Raw genomic sequence first — 21,816 nt, forward strand, 5'->3', positions numbered from 1 at the left:
AAAAAAAATAAAAAAACAAAACAAAGAAAAACCCAATATCAACAGCAAAACTGCAATTCTTACATTTTCAGATGTTACAAAGCCACTAAGGCTAGAAACTTATAATATGCAATATCAAGCATGTAACCTGGGCCATGTGATACACAGCACAGATATTCTAGAACAAGATGCTAAAATAAATCAAACAGTTTTTAAAAAGTTAAATGTTCCAACAAAAACAAACAGGAAAAATAAAAATGTATTTAAGACCTGTAATCATTTTATAGCACCCAACTGCATAAAGTTTAGAATTCAGGATCAGTTATCTTGCTGTAGAGTTGCATAGACTTTTAGAAGGCACCTGACAGCACAGCAAAATGTTACATACATATATCCACAAGCACATTTCCATTCACAATCTTGCCGTCAATTATTGTGACTTTCACAATCCTCCACCTATGAAATGTTTTAGATTTCTCTCTTTGTGGGTCTGGCTTTTGCGAAACAGCTTAACACTTCTTTTTTTTTTATCACACACTATGTGCTTCCTGCCATGAGACAATTACAGGAGATGATTTCACTGATCATACAATTAGCTCACCACACCCACCCATCATCCACTACACAAAAACAACCCACTCATCTTTCTCTCTCTTTTATTCCTTACTTTCTCCACCCTTTAGAGCTGTATATTATTTCCCTTTGCAAAGAGGAGAAACAATAATGGACTCTGTGCAAAGAAACCTGAATAGTCTTTTCCTTTACAGGTAGGTCTATGTACAACCAGTTTTACATCACACTCTTTCACAACAAATTGTTCAAATTAATTGAAAGTTATTAATATACGAAGCCTATGATATTGAACTTTTTTATCAGTAAAGCAAGCTGAGGTTATGAATAATCCAGGTCTCACATTTACTTCAACAGATGTTTCAAATCCTTCAGTGGTGGATAAACAGATATATATATATATAATATTTCATTCTGTGTAGATTAGAAAGCAGGCACACATACACTCATTACTGTTGTTCAAGACATTCCCCTTTTTTCATTCTTTCATTCCCATGCACACAAATGTAAGTTATATATTCACATATTAAAATCCTCACTGACAAATTAAGATGATAGCATTTTAAAAACCAATTTGAGAGTACCGTCTATGCATGAAATGAAAACAAACAGTAAACAACATGACAGCTGTCAGAAAAATGTATTGAACAAAGCCAAGAAACTTACATGAACAACTGTTAGACAAACCTTTGATCACAAAGGTAGCAATTGCAGCCACTTCTCATTATCCATGTGAGCAATCAATGATGTATCTAAGTGTGAGTGATGTACAGGTCCAATTTTCATATGTTGTCACAATTAGAATCAACTACATGTAGCTAAGTAAAGAGCAACTTAATGGCTGCGTGTATATGGTCATAGTGCTGGGAGACAAATAGGATTGAATAATCCTATCAAAGGTAAATAAACAAATGAACTTGATGGGCAACGGAAAAGCAACATATGAAATTAGAAACATTTGAAAGAAGTAATGTGGAAGGACGCAGAAGCAAGAAACCACTGAAACGTGATCAGGTAAATCACGACCCACTCTGCTTTTGAATGAAAACTATTACATTTTCTTCTCAATGATATATCATCTAGGCTACATCACTTTTCTTTTCATACTTGTAGGCCTACCTGTTTATGACACAATGTGTGGATGTATGTAGTGAGGAAATAAAAGAAAATAACAAGAAAAATGAAATACATTATCTATCAAAAGATATTTGATTGCAAAAAAGTAAATATTTTTCAAAGCTTAAACACGCATGTATGGCTTTTTTTCTTTTTTAATATTCTTAGACCTTTTATTTATTCTGTGTGATGAGTGTCTGGGATGTAACAATGGCAGCGCAGTGAAATGCAGTTGCTTTTTAAGCTTAAGTAATTCTCAACATATCCACATCCAGACTCTGTACAAACATATTACGGTACATGAAAGACAGTAAATACAAGCATATCACAATAAGCAATATTGTTTCTTCCTCTTAGTTCCAACCATGAAACATAACATAATGAAGACAAGTCATAAATATTGGGAAAATTCTTGAGAAAACCCAAGAAAGGGCCAGTCTGGAGAGACCATCAGCTTTTCCTTTCATCTGTGAAATATGGTACACTTAATTTAGCACATGGATCATGCAGGGCTAATCAGCTTACTCAACCCTTTCAGTGCTGTCTGCTGCCTGCTTCCCACAGCCCCCCCCCCCCCCCCCCCGTCCTGCAAACAAATTGTTTTAAAATTGAAAATTGATAATGAATAATCAAAAGAAAACTACACTTGACAAAACTAAAAGGACAAGAAACTAAATCCAAGCAATCCAGGCAATAATGGTGATACAATATTGTGAACTGGATGTATTATAAAAGAAATACTTATTTCCTATATATACTGAATGTTTTGGAAAAAGAATTCAGTGTCCACCAGAGACATTTCACTTGATATATTTTCCTTTTAGGCTATTTAAAAAAAAAGAAAGTCTATCTTTCAAAACTTACTGCTAAAGAGAAAGGATAAGGTGAGGTTAAGACTACCGATGATGGTCTTAAAAGAAGGGTTAATTGGAACACAATTGTGGAAGTTGTGGATGGTATTTTGTGTGAACACAGAGCACAAACCATTTTAACTAGATTCTAGATTTAAAATATTTAATGTTATAAGATACTGAGAAAAAGGAATTGAACAATCTGACTAAAAACACAATAATAATAAATTGGGTTATAATGCATCATACTTCATACAGTTATAAAACTATATACCATTGGATATTTATACCATACTCTTTCAACAGCATCTTGCTGTCTCTCATTCTCTATCTTCCATTTAATAGTTCTCTGTCTCACGCTTCTCTCAAAGCAAAGTAGCATTCACTTTTCGAAATACACTTTGGTCATTGCAGACAATAGTTCATTTTTAATATGAAGTTGCTTCACAAATTGTAACCCCAGTCACAACAACTGAAACTAGTCAACATCCATATCATCAAACCAACAGGATTCTGTATCTCAAATAAATCTTTTTGACACCAAACTGTTATTCTTTAGGGCCTGATGGATACAAGAGACAATTTTCCTACCTTTTGTCCTCTCAATCACACTTTCACTCTGTATGATCATTGGAGGAATAAAACGAAAATAAGTGGATAGCTGGGGTAAGAACACGTATGAAAATAAAAAAACCCCAAAAAAACCCAACCCCAAATTCATCCATCTATGTATGTTTCCATGCAATCTGCTACCTGTAGCCCACGAGGGAATGTGCACATATGGAAATGCATATGAGTACCGTACAACACAGAGTTAAAAAACCCCCAGAACGTTGATGTATCCTCTTTTAGAATAAAATGTACAATAGCAATGGCCACTGGAAACTCATCACCTGCAGGCTTACAACTTCGCAATCTAATTATTTTAAAAAGTACTACTTTCACTTCTCATGCATGAATATATGATTATTTATGACTATGTAGTACTACACGTACAATTAAAAAATCTCTGCATCTAGAATACGCACATTTGATGATGCAATCACATTTTGTTCGGGCAAAAAGAAAAGATAATCTAATTCTACACATTAAAAAAATGTAAATTGCACTAAATATGCAAACCTATATATGAATATACTTTTAAAATATTCCAGTACTTGTAAATCATATTGACCAATAAATCACAACCTTTTTCAGAAAGCAAAAAATGGAAACTCAGTGGTACATGGCTAATGTGTCAGTGTCTTTTATAACAATAGTATTGATTACATTGAAATAAAAGTCTAAAGCTGAGAAGAAAGTGAAAACATTTTTGTTTTCATTAACTTCCAGGACATTTGGTCTAATATTGAAATATGCACGGAGAAATGAAAAAATAAACAAACAAGATTATTTTTAAAGAGGTGAAATTTGCCTATTCCACACATCCTCCGCATCACTTCCCTTCCAGAAACAGTTAGAAGAAAATAACATTCTCATTAGTTACAAAGGAATTGCACACATTATGAATATCCAAGATATACATGCACAGCAACTGTTTATGGAAGGATGCATATCATAAAGCTGCAATCATTAAAAAACCCAAAATAAAACAACCCCAAAACAGTGACAAAATAAAAACACCTCACATTTGTTCTGTTCATTGTAACCCCAGCAGAAGAATTGAGAGTTCTGTTCCAGTAAAGTAACTCCGATCACTAAACAAAAATTATATCTCAATTATTTAAGCTATTGATGTGGAGTACTGTTTACTATTCCCCAACATTTCTACACATGTTCCCGTTGTAAGCATAATGTGATTAATATGACTGACAACAAGATGCTTGACAAGGATATAGTTTAAAAGAGATGCAATTCCAATAAATTGTACTGCAGAAATCCACATTTTCATTCTCCTTCACCTCGAGCATTTACAAGATGGTGAAATTGTGTCCAGATAGGAAAGACAATTAAAAAGCAAGCTCATGCATTTTACCTTTGCACTTACTAGACAATAATAGCAAATAAGACCCAAATGAATAAGACACATAGGCCCTACAGTCGAAAACACACCGAGAAGCGTTGGTCAAGTAGAAATTTATGTAATAAAACATGCTGATATTGTGCTCTTGTATGCTAATGATAAAAATAAGGGTATCATGGTATACCCTGATCATTTACTCTTTCCAATACATTATAACAAACGCACAGGTGACAATTTTTTAAAAAGCTGTCCCATCATCTTACTCAAATATTTCTCATAAAAACATTTAATAAATTCCAAAATTAAGCTCTAAACCAATTCAGTCTTGCAGAAACAAACATTGTACAAAAGCAGAGTGAAAGTGTCGAATGCCCTAGAATATGTGTATTGAAGTTTTTGTAATCGAAAGTGAGCAATCTATGTCATGGAGATGTGCTACGCAGCATTGGTTGACTTGTTCTTTGCAGTTTCTCGGCACCCGAGCTTGTTCTTTACATTTTTTCAGCACCAGAGATTTTTTCCGTTGTCTCACTTAGGGTATCCTACAGTCCCAAGAAGTCAAGATGCCCACATGATGTATACATGTGTACTCGTCACTGCTGAAGCAGACCGGGAGTTGGTGGTCTTGTTTTGCTGAGATGACTTTCGTCTTCATTCACTTTACACTTTACTGAACTTCAAGCCAGCTGGAAGAGAAAGAGGAACACAATTCAAAACACCACTCTGTTGACTAAAGGGGAACTTAATGTTATTCCTAAAGAAAAAACACCCTAATACCTTAGAAATCAATTTGAACGGCAAATCAAAAAATGCATATAAATAGGCTTAACTGTTGTCAATTGAAAACAAATGCACAATAACTTATAACTTGGTAAAACTGTTTCATAATAATACATAAATAGACCAGACACTTTTGAAAACATTCATTTCATCCAGAATTTTTTTTATGACAGGGCATACCAGTACTTACAACAGATTTATATAAACAATCTAACAGATTTCACAATATGTCTATGATATAACAGAAATTGTACAAAAGTTAATTGTTTTAAAGAGTTCCATTGTCAAAAGAAATCTTGTTGTAAACTAGCAATGACAATGGTTTAGAAAAGACATTAAAAAAAAAGAAACACAAAAAAGAACTTCCAAAACAACACCAAAAAGCAAAACCCGCAAACTCAGGCAAAACAAAACTAGGGACCCATGAACCCTGAAAACAACATAGAAAAAAAAACGTAAGAAGGAAACACTAAGAGAAACAGAGTCCAGCATGCTCAATCAATAGAAAAACGAGAAGGAACTAAAACTGAAGGGAAAACAAACAGCTACTCAAAACTACATTCCTAAACACAACATATAATACGACTGTTAGAGGGGCTTACTCACATTCAACATAGAGCAACAGAATCACAAATAAAGGAAAGAACGTTTTGTTTCGATCAAGTTGTCTAAAAGCTTTGGACAAAGGAAAAAACAACCTGCAAGTATCACATAACCATGCAGACATCATATGTTGACCTACAGATGCAGATGTCAAAGTAACTATTACTAGTAACCCGCATAATTGTTATTTAAGTTTTCAAAAACTAGGCCTATTAGTAAAATCCTGTTCATTTATTTTGTTTCAACAAATAGAGGAAAAAAGTATGTACAAGCTACAGAGGTTTAGAATAAATGAAAATAAGCATTGAACTTTGTTTTTTTAAGAGGAAAGAAAAGACCTGTCTACAGGAACTGTTGCAGAGTTGTTCTGTATAGTTTTATAATCATTGATACCTTGATAGGGAATAAGAAGAAAGACTCCCATTCCTGGCAAGCATGCAAATAGCCATCGCTTCCATGAACAAATGCTGTTTTAAGGCCAATAAAAACTCTGTCCATTCTAGTTTTCAAAGTCATGCAATAACAATAACAAGTTTTCAACAGCTTTCTGACAAACAGACGCAACGTCAATCTAAAACTGATTGCACCACATGAACAGACTAGCACACGTAGCACATCTACATCTTCTAGAATTATACAGATGCAACTTCAAGAAACAGGCACACATTCCCTTTGGCAAACTGCAAACATTCCACAAGATCTGTAGTGGTGATATATATATATAGAAATGCTTTTGCAATACACAATGATGTGTTCATGCTCTGAAAAATTCTCCACATACCATTAGTAGAAGTGTATGAAAGCTGAAATTACAATTATATTTGAATTTATAATTGAAATAAAAAAAAAAAAAAAAGAAACCAAAAAAATATAAAAAATAACACAAATGGAAAGAACTGACAAACTGTTAATAATAGTATAAAGCAAGGCAAAATCCAATTATAAATAATTGTTAATGGGACACACGTGTGAGTGCCTTGTTTTATTTAATCAGATGTGCTTTTAAAACATTAGTCCAAACTTGCAGGTGTAAACCATTGATGCTATATTCAATAAACATCAGTGGCAAAAGTCTTTTAAGTCTGATCTTTACCACTGAACTGTTGTGTGCAAGTAAATCGTGTTCTTTGAGTGGAAGAAGAGTGTGTGCCTGAATTCACATTCTACACCCATATTAAAGAAACAACAAAATAAGCGACTGGGGTTTCGTGGAGATATGAGTTACTTGCATTTTCTGACTGCGGTAAATTCTATGGCCAATCCTCATGCCTGTGTAGAAAATCATTGGTTTAAAAAGTCACCAGCGCTTTCAGCTACCAGGATGACAACATGGAAAAATCCAAACTACAAGGTTGTAGATTAGTAGCACATATACACTGTCACAGACAGAACAGCTCAATCATACTTGTGGGGGAACTGAAACCACTTAACCTTACAAAGTAAGTGTTTGTACAAACATAAATATTACAGTGACTTTTATACCATTCTCTAAAAATAACTGAAAAGTTGTAAGTACTCTATATTTTTTTCAAGCAAAAGTTTAAAGATTTTTCCATAACAACAGACCTAAGACGGCTACATAATATTATTATCTACTGCTGAATTGTGTAAAACATGATCCAGAGAATTAAAAGAAAAAAAAGTATTTTTCATTAATGGGAAAGGATAGCAGAGTGGGAGTTAACCCTGCAAACTGATGAGAATCTCTCAACGTCTAAAACTCACATACTTTATAAACACGCACAAACACAGACACACACAGACACAGACACAGACACACACACACAAACACACACACACACGCACATGCACACACACACACACATACACATATATACACACACACACACACACACATGCACACACATACACATATATACACACACACACTATTCACAACTTTATTCTACATGAAGTGCTGTACACTATTCTACTCTGTGAACCTAAAATATGCACCAGCTTAATAAATATTATTAAAGTAGAAAAATCTCTACTAAAGGTCACAATCACAGCACAAGGAAAAACAGAGCAATAATCGTGATTACAAAGACGAAGATTTTAGCACATTAATAGACTCGTATAGTTTGAGAATGAGTAGTTCGGCAAGTTACTTTTAAAAAGATAAATACGATATCACGTCCTTTGTTATTGTGCAGTATGTTGTGATCATGCTTAAGATTACATAAAATTACTAGGACTACAGTGTGTGTTACTTTCTCTAAGTGTACAACAATCCAAGTATTCTCCCAAACCCGATAAACAGCTCAATATAATTCTTTAAAAAAACACCAAGAAATTATGGCGTCAATAAAAATGCACCTAACTTTGCTATAGACACTATGTCATGCACCTGGATGGTTAGAAAGCAAACATCAAATGAAAGACTTACCTTCGTCATTGCTGTAGCAGTTGGGACAGTGAAGCTTGTTCGCCCGGACTCGGACGTCAGCGCCATGAGCGCCAGTTCCTAGAGACGCGTGACAGACACAGCAGCGGAAACACTGGACGTGGTAGTACAGACCCAGGGACTCGATCACCATTGCAGCTCCGAAACCTTTGGCATAAAAGAATCAAGGCATTAGAATGGTTAATGAAAAAAATCCCCTGCTCTCATATATCAAATTCTATCAAGCTGGAGGTAAGAGATGTCAAGATAAATGACCAACAAAATTCATCAAGAAGAAAATGTTCACTCAAAGAAAATTTTAACCGTTTTTGTATGCTGTGAACTGAAAGGTCTATTTCATCCATGACAACCACAAGCATTTGGTGACGAGAAAATTGAGATTTCATCAAAATTGAGAAAAAAAAGGACAATGCACATGAGATTACTGACCCCACTGATCATCCTCCTGAATAGGAAAAATAGATAGTACCAGAATAAGTCAGAGGATTGGTTTGCATTAATGGCTACCATTAGACCTGTTAACAATTAAGTCTGGTGAGGGGATATATTGCCAGTGGCATAAAAGGGTTACGGATATATATGATAACAATAAATATGAAAAAGCAAAACAAAACAAAAAATAGTTTTATGAAATGGAAAAACAAAACCATACAAATAGAAATCAATCTAAAAATAAAAGAACATTTTTTTTTTACATTAAAATCATTGACTCTAATTTATGCTTTTAATATATAGCAATTGCCCAGAGTAATAGACTTCACGACTGACAAACAGGTTGTGATACTGTGAGCAACAACAGTAGTACTCCTCAAATCAGATTTTAAGAATGATCTTTCTTTCTTTCTTAGGAATGACAACAGTCAAGCTTTTCTTATTGTCAACAGTAATCGTTCCTCTTCTTTCTCAATAAGAAAATATCTTACCCAGCTCTTGATTGCAGTGTGAACACAGCTGAGTTCCACTCACAGCTGATCCATTCTCTCCTGGGGGTGGAGGAGCGGGGTTTGGGGGAGGAGCTTGAGGTGGAAAGTGTTTTGATTGGTTCTGATTTGATATATAACCAGGGTGCTGCTGCAGCTGCTGCTGATGTGAATGTGGTGAGGGCTGATGATGATGTGGTGAGAAGGCGGGCTGATGATAGGTCCGGTCTTGATTATAGTACATCGCATCTGGATTTGAGAAAGATGGAGAATGTCCCTGCTCCGGCTGATAAGATGGATCAATTGCGTTTGTAGGCCCACGAGCTCCAGCTGTCTTCTGAAGCAAAGTCTGTCTGATGGCTGCAGGCATTGAAGCATTTGGTCTGCCAGCATCAGCATGGGACTGACTGCGATCTCCTCCATACCCGTTATTATCTCTCCACCTGTTGTTTACATCACCTGCAGGTTTGATGGGTCCAGAATATTGTCCTGTGGGGGATGGTCCTCTGTTGATGGGTTTGTTAGGGTTTAGACGACCTTCAGACTCTGCGATTCTACGCCGTTCAGCCTCTTGGACAAGCCAGTGGTCTTGAGGACCACTTAAGAGAAGACGGCCACTGCCACCGCCTCTCTCCTTAGCTGCATTCCAGGGAGCCTGGTAACCCTTTTGCTGTGGCTCTTGGATCTGTTGTTGTGGTGGCTGCTGTTGTCTGGGAGAATTTTGCACACCCGGAGACCTCGGGGATGTACCGTACCACTCACTGTCATCGCGTAGCTTGGCTCGAGGAGCAGAATTTAGAGAAATTATTTCACCTCTTGAAGGAGCTTCTCTTGTAATGGGCACAGTAGAGTCAGAGTAAGGATCATTGCTGTGGTTTTCCTGGGGGACTGTGGGGGAGGTCTGTAAAGGTGTAGCTTTCCTGTTCATAGCGAGCATTTCATCCCTGGAAAAGCGTTTTCCACCCCGAGGATCAACATCTTTGATTGAGCTGCTGCTATTGTCCTGAGGAGGCCACCGAGGCAAACTGGGAGCGTTACTGTCTACCCTGTCCGACTGCCACTTTGGGGAGGGCTGGGGCTGCGAGTAAGAAGGCACGGTATGATGCACAGAGGACACACTGGTCGAATTTTGATATGGTCGAGATGATGATGCTGATGATGATGGATAGCTTGCTGATGAATTATTCTGAGACTGAGAGAAACCGTGGTTTTCTCTTGGAGTTCTCTGGGGGTTGAAAGGCACAGGGGCATAAGCACTATTTGGACTTCTTTCGCGTTGGTTTGGTGCTCTTTGGAATCGGTCAGGGCTGTCATTCGATCTCGGAGTCAACACTTCTCTCTGCTGTTGAACGGGGTAATAAGTTTGCTGCACAGGTGGCTGCACTTGCTCTTGCTGCTGCTGCTGTAACTGTTGCTCTCTGAGCCTTTTAAATTCTTCTTGTTCCTTGAGAAATTGTTCTCTTTGCTTACGCAACATCTCCTGTAAAAGTGAAACGAAAATGAAAAATTTACATACACTTACCTAGTTCAAGTAAAGAGAATATTTCATACATTGCAAATGCCTCGGTTCCAAAGACCAAGTGTATTCAAAACCATCCGCTACATAATAATGTCTGTATAAAAAATCTCAATATTATAATATACCTTAACTTATGCAGCATGATTTGAAAAAGAATAGAATAGAAGAGAAAAGTCACTTTCACAATGCATCTGTGTATAAGTTCCACAAGTGTCTGTGACAAAGAACATTCTTTGGTGAAGAGAAAAAGGAGATAAAACACACCTTCAAAGTTATATACAAAATACTCCTCTAACACAGAAAAATATTATTGACTTTGATGATTCTTGGAAAGTTGACCAACAGCCATTATTATTGTTGAATTTTGATGAATTTATAAACCAATAAACAAAAGCAGGCCTCTGAATGTGCTAAATGTAGCAAAAAGTAAAAGCTACCACGCTACACGGTACACTTTAAGGATTTCTCGGAGAGTCAAGCCATCAATCCTGATGTTTTTCTGTTCTTATTTTCCTAAGATAATGAGTACAGTCATGTATTGTCATTTCAGAAGTTCCAAGAATACATATAGGCTACCTTCATAAGAAAAACTTAGTGCAAAGGCAAAACTTTTTTTCTGCCAAGAATTACATTGACCTTGCTGAAATATCCTGTTCATGAAAGGCCATTTTCAACATTAGAAAAGAGTAGAATTTTTTACAGAGTTCCAAAGGAAAGAATTAGCAAAAAAATTTGAAAACTCTAAGGATTATCTTTAATTATCCACCTACCTCTTGCTGAAGCAACTGCTCCTCTTTTTCTCTAATTTTTCTCATTTCATCTTCTCTCAGTCTTCTTTCTTCCTCTGTCTTTTGCCTTTCTTCCTCAATTTTTCTCAATTCATCTTGCCGTATTTTCTCCCTTTCTGCCTCCAGGAATGCTGCAGTGTTTTGATCTGTGATAGAAAAGAAGAGAATTTTCCCTTTTTTACCCCCTTGTGAAGCAATGCTCTGTAGTCTTCAATAAGTAAGGCACTGTCGCTAGAAGCAAAAATGTTCAACTGAACACGCCTGCACTAGCCACAGATCTCACAATTACGGTCAGAATTGTCCAAGACAGCCACTCATTGTCAGGGATAAAAGTGATTGTTTTAGAAAAGAGGATGTCTTGGACAGTGTTATTATAATATCATTATAGAGAAAAGAACAGGGGCGGGGGGGGGGGGGGGTATCTTTTGTACAGGTGATTGGCCTGGACAAGTGGTCATTAGAGCTTTAACAAAATAACGGACTAAAAAATTACGTTACGCTATTCTACAACTCAAGAACACAGATGAACTCTTGAAAATAAAGCACAATAATGGACCTCATTCTTCCTTCATCCTCACCCTCCCTTTCTAGCTTGGACAGAATCATTTTAGATATTTCATTATTACGAGGTAATAAACTTCAAGAGCTTAAAAATTACAAAATACTAATGGTTCTTTTTTCCCCATTAAATTAATATAATTTCACCAACAAAAAAAAAATCTAAATGTCACAAATGTACGTACCAACTGCTGGTGGCTGATTGGCCAGTCGAATCTGAAACTCCACTGGGTTTGCAGTGTCACTGTAAACAAAGGTAAAAACCAATGGTAAACATTGTGTCCCTGTAAGTTCAAACAATATGTTTGGAATAAATAATTCCTTCAGAGAGATGCAACAATGAAATGCTTTTTACTAGTTGGCAATGTTACATGTTGAATATATTGCTTAGCTGCAATTCTAAACCACTGGGTTTTTTTTCTGTTTCTTTCAAATAAAATAAAATCACCTCGCATTAAAAATACAAAACACACATTTTTTTACCATTAAATAAACACATGACTTTCATCTGCTTTTATGACTGATAGGCACATAAAAAAAATTGTTTCAGTAGTTCAATATTCAATTCAAAAGCTTACAAAAGAAAGATTTGAATGATGAAATATAATTTGAGACTGTGAGAGCCACACAAGGCTGTATAAGAACACCATTTTATTTTAAAACGCGGGGTTAAGATTATCTTTGGTGCTGTCTGTTCGGTGGATCCAAAATTATGGAATATGATTTGAGACAGTCAGATAAGGTGAGAAAGGAATACTATTTTATTGTTAAAATCCAGGCGTAAGAAAATAACCTGTGGCATCAGTGATCTAGTGGTTAGATTACTGGACTTGTAATCAAGAGGTTGCGGGTTCAGGGGTTTTAGCCTCAGGCCCAACGTTGTGTCCTTTTGGAAAGAAACTTAATTTAACATAATTTTGCTCACTTCACTTAGGGCGGAATGGGTACCTACCTGGCCATAGAAAGTGAAAATCTTATCAGTATGTTACTGTTTTTGCACCTATAAAATGGTATCTAACACTGCGTGCCTCCTAAGAAGTTGAGATAGTTTCAGAAAACTATCAGGTCAGCTTGGGCAATAATAATATAGATTGTAAAGTGTATAGAGCTTGTTGTTGTGCGGGAAATTGTGCTGTACAAATGCTATCTATTGTTATTATTATTATAAGATTATTGTATTACTAATATTATTATTATATTATTATTATTAAATACTTTGGGTTCTGTCTGTTCCGTGGATCTATGACAATCATTCCTCCCGTGGAGCCTGGAAGATTGAATCTGCCATTGCCTGGCTGCTGCTGCTGCTGCTGCTGCTGCTGCTGCTGCTGTTGTGGCTGTTGCTGAGGAGCTATGTTCAGAGTCATGGAAGTCACATGTGTGCTGTTGGTCTGATATGAGTTCTGATCAGGGCCTGTTGGTTGTGGTGAAGCAGCTGAGGGAAAGTCATCTCTTGCAGATGATGGCGATGATGATGGTGATGATGCTGCAGCAGCCCCCTTTTGAATTCTGGCTCGTCTTTCTGCTCTGCGTTCCTCCAAGAGCCTTGTTTTATCCATTTCTGGTTGCAGCATTTCTTCCTCCTGCAAGAGCAACGACAACTTGATGTACTCAAAGGATTAGAGTTTTTTACCATTTCAGGGACAAATATTTTCTTACAGGGGGAAGAGTTTTTTTGAAGAAAAACCAATCAACAAATCGTTTTCTAGAAACTGTTTCATAACAATAATGTACGAGAAAAAAAATAAAAATCTGTGAAATCAACTTCACTTCAAAGTAAAATAATATAATTATAGAGAAAAAAAAATACACTTTGTTCTTTGCATCTAAAGTCTATTAGATACACAAACTTCTGAAGAGAAAACAGTGTCTTAAGGCCTTAAGCATACCTGTTGTCTTCTCATTTGTTCTTTGGATTCAGCCTGTCTCAAGTCCTCCTCGTACTGGTTTCTCATTCTCTCTTGCTCCAATTGGAATTTGGCCTGAGAAATCAATAAAAAATGTAACTTACTAAACCGTTCATTGACCTTGACAAAAAAAAAGTCTTGTGATCTGGAGGATTAGTGTCGGAAAAAAATGTCTGATGGGGAAGGGAGATCTCAATCAACATGCAAGATCCAAAGGTACAAGAAAAAGAGGCCTACAATAATCATCATGCTTGCAAGAACACTATGACTGAATCATCAAACATATTGTAGACATTTTGACAGGAATAATAGTGTGTTTAATATTGCTATGAGTTTCAAGGAAATCATTTGGTTCAACTTACAGATTTTTCACCTGATGGGAGCTTTTAACTATGAAAGTACTGGTCTAAAAGTAAACATAGGCTATACTGAGAGAAAAATGAAAGTTGAAGATTAATGAAATCGTTCTATTGGTTAATAATGGTGCCAAAATACAAGCTTTACATTTTTCTTTGTCATAGTTTTCAGATTTCGAAACAAACTAAACAGCTTCCCTAATGAGAGCAAGGCATGTTCATTAGGCTACAAGTAAATGACAATTACTGAACTTGAAAAAGTTTGACTATGTTTAGATAAGAAATTGTAATGAAACTGGACATATCTCATCTCATCACAGCCTTTAACGCCTGGAGACAAAAGCTGTAACAAAAAATAATAGCATTTTCTAACTACACTTCATATATTTGGAATTTCGTGCCAAAACTTTATGAGGGGTCTGAACATGTCAAAATGCAAAACAGTGTTTTATAAAAATTCCTCCTGTTTAAGATTAATTTGGAAGTTTTGAGATCCTTGGTAGCCCATCGATGCATTGTAACAAGTCATCTCTGTTATACTTTTTTGAATATCTGGGTCCTCAATTCTCTTCTCAGTGCAGATGTGGAAAAGGCCTACACTTGATCTCATTTTGTAGATGAGTAGTTGCTTAAAATTATCTTAATTTTTAAAAAGTTATGCACATTGTTTAGAGCTACATTGAGATGGTGGCATTAAGAATAACCCCATTATTATTATGGCTGTTATTCTTATTATTTTTATTGTTGATATGATTAATTATATTATCTTTTATATCATTTTTATCAGAAGTATCAATATCTTTCATGAAACAATACTTTGAATAATTAATGACATAGTTCAGCAAATTAAAAAAACAGGAAGGAAATCACAATTTCATTAAAAAAATTATTAGTGTCTGAGTACAAAGTACAATAAAAAAAAATGAAAACAGATAAATCAAAATGCACCAAGTTTATTGTTCTTATTACCTCTGTGACTGTATCGCTTCTGCCATCCACAGCTGTCCCTAGAGGCTGTTGGTAAAACAAAAATAATCACAACATGAACATGCAGGGTCTCTTCACTACAAGGTAAGGGCCAAGCATATTTTAATGTAAGAAAACTATTTCATGCTGAGGCTGCAGTCTTTTAGTTATAGAACAAGTTTTACATGACTTGCAACACAAATAGGTCATATAAGTGTGGAAGATTAGAGGTGTTACAAAAAGAGAAACACCCAAAGAATGAAGGAGCAGAGATAAAGACTAAGATAGGCCTACAGATGTTTGCTAGGAAAGAAGGAATAAACAACACCAGAGCACCCGCCAACCACCCACACTGCATTCTGTAGGGAAAAAACTCCACAACCAATGGGCCTAACGCAATTAAATACAGAATAAGAATAACACAACCAATACATTTTTAGTCAAAAGAAAATTCTGCACTCCCTTTTGAAATTGTTACGAACTTTGCATCTCTGATTTAAACTTAAATAATGAAGTGGCAGGTAAAATGAAACACTTTTGTTTAGCTTTAAAATAAAAAACCCCCAGCAGCACAGACGACTAAGCAATAAAAGTGTCAAGGCACTCCAATTAAGGATTCTGAGTTTTGTGAGCCCTATATCACTAACTTCACCAAACATACGTGGTACCTAGGCTATATTTGCGACCTTTCTGTGGTATACCTGTGGGCTTTTCAAAGTGGTAAAAAAAATAATCTAGTATGCACATAGTGAACATACACATAGAGAAACATGCACTTAGCAGACAGGTTTTCAGGTCCTGATTTTCTTCTACTGATGAAATACTTGTATTTCTTTGTATTTAAAGAATGTACGTAGTGAAATTCATACATAACAAAAAGATTTCTGTGTTCTATTGATTTCATTTTGTGTGTGTTAGACTGTATTTCATGAGCATGCCGACTACTAATCCACTTGCAAGCAAAATAGTGTTATATCTTCGTAATCTCCTTTTGTTCATCCTTCTTTTTCCAAGCCTTTTATCTCAATGCATTCGCTTATACTACAACAGTCTCACACTGCACTCAACTCCCTCAAAACTGAGAACCCATTTACTTTCAACTCCAAATGAAGGAAGCATCACTTGAAAATAAAACTTAACTATGGTCAGGAGAACACTACAATGATCCAGTTCAAATCAAACATAAAATAAATGGACATATCTTCCAGATAATCACTCCTTCACATCAACCCCCCCCCCCCTCCTCCCCCACCCTTTCCCCCATGCAGGGTTATACTGGATACAAACAACTTCAAAAACAAGACACAAGTCGCAAGTTCCCCCCCCCCCCCCCCCCACTCATAAATTCATTTACACATAATATCGTAAAGGGGTAGACCTGGACAGCTTATTTGAACAGATAGGGAAAGAAAGACAAGGATAATGATTTAGCTTTTCTTTTAAGAGCACCCGAGCAAAGAAATGAATGGTGAACCACGATCGGCAATGTGTGTATCTTGTATCAGATGATGAATGGCCACCTTAGAATTACAAAGTTCCATCAGACATTTCTGGCCCTTTTGAGTTACCTATAAGACCATGAGGTCGGAAACCAAATTTTAATGTTTTATCTGCTTTATCAAAATCGTAAAAATATTTGTAGTCGTCATCAAGATATTAAAAAAAATGCATTAAAAAAAGCTTGACATATTGGGAATCTCAAATCTCTCAAAACTAGGTACTGAGCAGATAGATCTTTGTAATTCTAGGGTAGTGGATTGTACAGGTGAACTGCAGGTCGTCACCACAGGATTCTTTCAGCCCAGTAAATTGTTGATAGTAAAGTCGGAATTATCCAAGATGGTCACACACTGTCCAGGAGAAAAGAAGTTGTAAGTATTCATCCTGGACAGTGTCATTATAACGTAGAAAAAACGCCAGGGGAGAGAGGAATTGGCTGTTAATACAGGTTTTTGTCTTAGACAAGTGGCCACTAGAGCAGGTTCAACTGTACTTACTTTTATGTTCATAATGTGATGTGCATATCATCATATTATGTAGTTCAGTGTCAGTAGCCTATGAATGTCTGCCTATGTGTTGTTTTAATCTAAATAGCTCTATGTGTACATGTTCATGCACATGTATTTTTTTTTTAAGATTCAGATATTGTAAAGTGCCTAGAGCTGTAGGCCTACTGTTTGGGAGTTATCAGCATTATTATTAACGTTAATTTTCAAGTGGTCAGAGGAATGGATGCTACTCGTATCAACATCTTTTACCATGCGATCTTTGTCCTGGCCTTGTGTCCACTCATCCATCCCCTCATCCCAGGGCCTGCTGGTTCTAGCTGACGACACAGAGCTCTGATTCTCGCGCTCAGTCGGAGCTGTAGGAAAACAGAGAGGTGAATTTTTGTTGAAACAAACAGAAGGCAGCTAAAGTCGCAATCTGATGGACTCGTAATAAGCTTGCCAGAGATTTTAGAGAGCTATAAATGTTTTACCGATAATAAAACTAATTGAACTAATTTAACACAACTTTGTAAATGTACATACATTTAACACACAGTTACAAATATTTAGAATAAGTGCACCAATTAATGGGATTATAGAATTACATATTATTACAATAAATACCTGTAATAGAACTGGTCTCATTGAAATGTTTCTTGAGAATACTGTAACCTTTGTAGAATAGTAAAAATATATTTACTGACATGCTGTCCTTAAACCCTTACAGGCCACACTAGAAAAAGTGCTGTAATCTTCCCTTTTTATGGTTTAATATAACTATAATCTGTAGTTTAATAATTAGGTTCTCTGTCGACGCACGCAGAAGATATGACTTCTATTCCTGAATGGGTTGAGATTTCTTTAAAAGCACAATATCCATCTATCTGTGTTCTGGCATGTTGTATCCCACAATGTCTAGGTTGGCACTGGCAGGCAGGGTCTATCTAGCTCACTTTGTAAGCGATCAAAATTGCATTGATGAGGTGTAAAAACATTTATTTTCATTTACTGTAAAAGCACCATCTTTTGATGAATTAAAGTCTCTTTTTGGTAAACAGGCATTCGGGCTGATAATCATCAGGGTTGGCACTGACTGGCAGCGTCTATATAACCAACTTTTGAATAATTAATCAAAATTGTGTCAATGTGAAAAACATTCATTATCTTTTAAAATACAAGTTATAATTATAGTTGTAGAGCGCATACAGCAAGTTGTAGAGCCTGGATATGTACTATAGGCCTATAAATGAAGCTACTATTATTATCATGCTGTTATTATTCATTATTATTATTATCATTATTATTATTAGTAGTATTATTAGTATTAATTTTATTATTGTTATTATTATTATCATTATTATTATCATTATTACTATTATCATTATTATTATTGTTATCAGCTGATTATTATCATTATTATAATCGTTATTATTATTTGTAAGTGGTAAAACATTGACTATCATTTATAATACAAGGTGTGCACCTTCTTCAGAATCAAAGTCCCTCTTTGGTAAAGAGGCATTCAGGCTGATCTTCTTGTACAGAGAAGGCGAAGTGGTTGGGGGCTCATTCTCAAATGTGTACTCCTCCTTCTGTCTCTGACGCTGCCACTTCCTCAGGATTGCCGGCGGACCGTAGCTTGAGCCGTCGCTGTCCTCCTCCAGGGCGACAGACGAGCCCGGGGAGTGGGTGATGTTGGTCGGAGAAGGTGTCTCTGGGTCGTCTGTGTGGACAATGTCAAGACATTTAAGTCAGAGGCAATGGCAAGCCTATGAAATTGTTCTGTATTGGTGTAATATTGTGTACTTATGTCTGTATGTATTTATGGTTATGTGTTTTTGTATGTTTGTATGTATGTTTGTCATTGTAAATCAAATTGTTCTTTCGGGATCGATTTAGATGTAATTTATATTTTAATTTTATTAAATTTTTTGCTTCAATATAAACTATTGATCATAGAGATAAAGTTTGACTTTTTAACTTGAAAAAAAAAAAAAAAGAAAGTAAAGGAAACTTTTTATACCTTTGACAGTGTCTTCCTTTTCTAATAAAGAGTCCTGTTCATATTTTTTTTTCTTAAAAATAGAAATTAAGTTCTCTCACTTTGTTTCTTGATTATCTGAAAGCTACAAACCCATAATGATAAAAAGTGTAAACACTCCGAAGACGTTTGTGCTTTTTTTACCCTTCAGAAGGAAGCTCTGACTACAGTGTAGTATTCCTCCCTTGGTCAGGGTTAGTTCATTTATTCTTTTTTTATTTTTGCCTTTTCACTTAGAAGTAAGTATGATACCGGGCATAAAATGATGCTGTCCCTTTGGTACAGACAGGCATCACAAACAGACCTTTAATTTGTTTACTTGTTTATTTGTTTATTTTCTGCTTATTGATTGATTGATTGATTGATTGTTTATCCATTCATTCATGTTTATATTTATTTATTTTAAAATTTGTAATTTAAAAACCAACATATTCATAAAATTTATTTACACTGGCTGTTAAAAATTCCAGTCATATTTACCTGTTTTCTTATTCTGTGGCCGGCTCAGGGTGATAGTCTGTCTGCTCTCTACTTCTATGTCATAGCCGGAGTTAGTGTAGGGGAGGGGCTCAGGGGGAGGGGCAATCTGAGGACAGAAAAATTGGTTTTGTTTATTATGAAGGGAGGGTTAAATGTGTAAAAGATTGGTGCACCTACACAAAATTCGAATTCATCGTTTAGAATAGTGAAAAGAAAGAGATGGAGAGAGAAAGAGAGAGAGAGAGAGAGAGAGAGAGGGAGAGAGACAGAGAGACAGAGAGACAGAGAGACAGAGAGACACCGAGAGATACAGAGAGCTAGAGAGATACGAGAAAGAAGACAGAGTAAAATTTGACGAGATACAAAGCTGACATGAAAGAATGAGCAACATTTCACACTTAATCTTTAACGAACCTCTGGCTCTCTCTGTTGCTCTTTCTTGATGCTGCTAGTGGCTCCAGCCATCTGTTGTTCCAGCCACGCCCTCTCTTCCTCTAGTTGATTCTGTAGGGAGAAGCCCTTCGGCTGGGGGGAAAGATTTGACAAGTACATGATAAACAACAGCAAAAATAATGAAAGAAAGAATATTCTTAGTACGAAAATTAGAGCTCCTTTTTTAAAAATCGAGAAACATGCTTAACCTTGCTGACATGATTATCCTTTTTGCAACAATCAATTAATTAATCAATCAACCAATCACCGAATCAATCTATCAATCAATCAATCAACCAATCAATAAATAAACCAATCAATTAAAAAAACAACGAACATAAGTTGACTGGACGCCACATTATCTTCAATGAAAATGAGTATAAAACCTTCTGCTGTCTTCAGGTACTTACAAGAACAACCACACTCTTTAAAACTACATAATATATATTATGCTGTCTATCAGAACATGTCAGTTTCAACATTTGTAAACTAACAATTAGTGGGTGGTTGGCGGGTGCTCTGGTGTGGTTTGCTTCTTCTTTCCCATGAAACATCTATCGTCCTTATCTCCCCTTCTTCTTTTTTATGTTTGTTACTCTCTTGTAACACCTTTAATCTTCTGGCACTCATATGACCTTATGCAGTTGGAAGCCGTAAAACCTCTACTTAAACTAAAACTAAACTAACAATATGAACTTAGTTAATAATTTTGAGCAAACAATCATTGTGAATCAAAGACTGAAAGCTACAAAAAATGTTATTTAAAAAAAGATAATTCAGTGCCTGTCACTTTGTTACTGCTGGCTAAAATTCATCTGATAGACTTGCAGAGATCTGAAGTTCACAGCAATTTGAGATAAAGTTCTTCTTCCTTGATAATTTTTATATATCAGTTCACCATCTTGATATACACAGGCTTACTGAGTATACTGATGGCAAGAGAATTAGGACCCTTCCCCCCCCCAAAAAAAAACCCCAAGAAAAGAAATAATCTTTCTAAGGACAATTAAAACAAGAACAAAAACAAACAAACAAAAACAAAAGACACACAACATCAACAAAAGCAAAAACAAACAACCCCCTTCCCCCCAAAAAACCCCGAACAAGCCAACCCAAAAACAAACAAATTAAACAAACTAACAAACAAACAAAGACAAAACCAAAACCAAAAAGAACAAACTAACAAATAAACGACCCTCCCACCCAAGGAAAAAAAAGATGATTTCAAATAAACCCCACGAGGAGCAGTGTTAGGCGAGTACCGCACTACGACAGTTTGTCCTGGGACAGACCCGTTTGGATTTTGAAACCTTTAAACTAGAGTGTAATGTACTGCACCTATTACGACAGGACATTCTTGTCGATTTAAGTCCCGAGCAGTTGTGAATTGGTACAAAATCGGTGGGACAGGACTATCCCAGTCCCGGGGTAATATCGTCTGTGATTATAGAGAAATATAGCCGCCTATCGCATTAGGACAAAACTGTCCCAGACTTGGTGGCGCCTGCTGTCAAGATCGTGGGGCTTGCAAGGTGTGACGTAGAATCACTTCAAAATTTGCTGCCACGCAGGATTAAACTTTGGGCACA

General features: G+C 36.0%; 1 protein-coding gene across 1 annotated transcript in view; it reads right to left on the reverse strand.

Annotated features, from left to right (window-relative positions):
• LOC101855488 (calponin homology domain-containing protein DDB_G0272472) overlaps positions 1-21,816 on the reverse strand; it is a gene marked incomplete in the record, with an annotated part of 217,513 nt that overhangs the window by 1,056 nt on the left and 194,641 nt on the right. The window contains 13 exon segments of the mRNA XM_035969737.1: positions 1-5,165; positions 7,092-7,131; positions 8,252-8,416; positions 9,193-10,669; positions 11,479-11,642; positions 12,240-12,298; positions 13,270-13,637; positions 13,944-14,036; positions 15,287-15,331; positions 17,542-17,648; positions 18,758-18,997; positions 19,796-19,901; positions 20,210-20,320. The exon segment at positions 1-5,165 is cut by the window's left edge and continues 1,056 nt beyond it. Coding sequence (XP_035825630.1) covers positions 5,147-5,165; positions 7,092-7,131; positions 8,252-8,416; positions 9,193-10,669; positions 11,479-11,642; positions 12,240-12,298; positions 13,270-13,637; positions 13,944-14,036; positions 15,287-15,331; positions 17,542-17,648; positions 18,758-18,997; positions 19,796-19,901; positions 20,210-20,320 — 2,994 coding nt within the window.

The sequence above is a fragment of the Aplysia californica genome, unplaced genomic scaffold (genome assembly GCF_000002075.1).
Source record: "Aplysia californica isolate F4 #8 unplaced genomic scaffold, AplCal3.0 scaffold00176, whole genome shotgun sequence".
In the NCBI taxonomy this organism is placed as follows: domain Eukaryota; kingdom Metazoa; phylum Mollusca; class Gastropoda; order Aplysiida; family Aplysiidae; genus Aplysia; species Aplysia californica.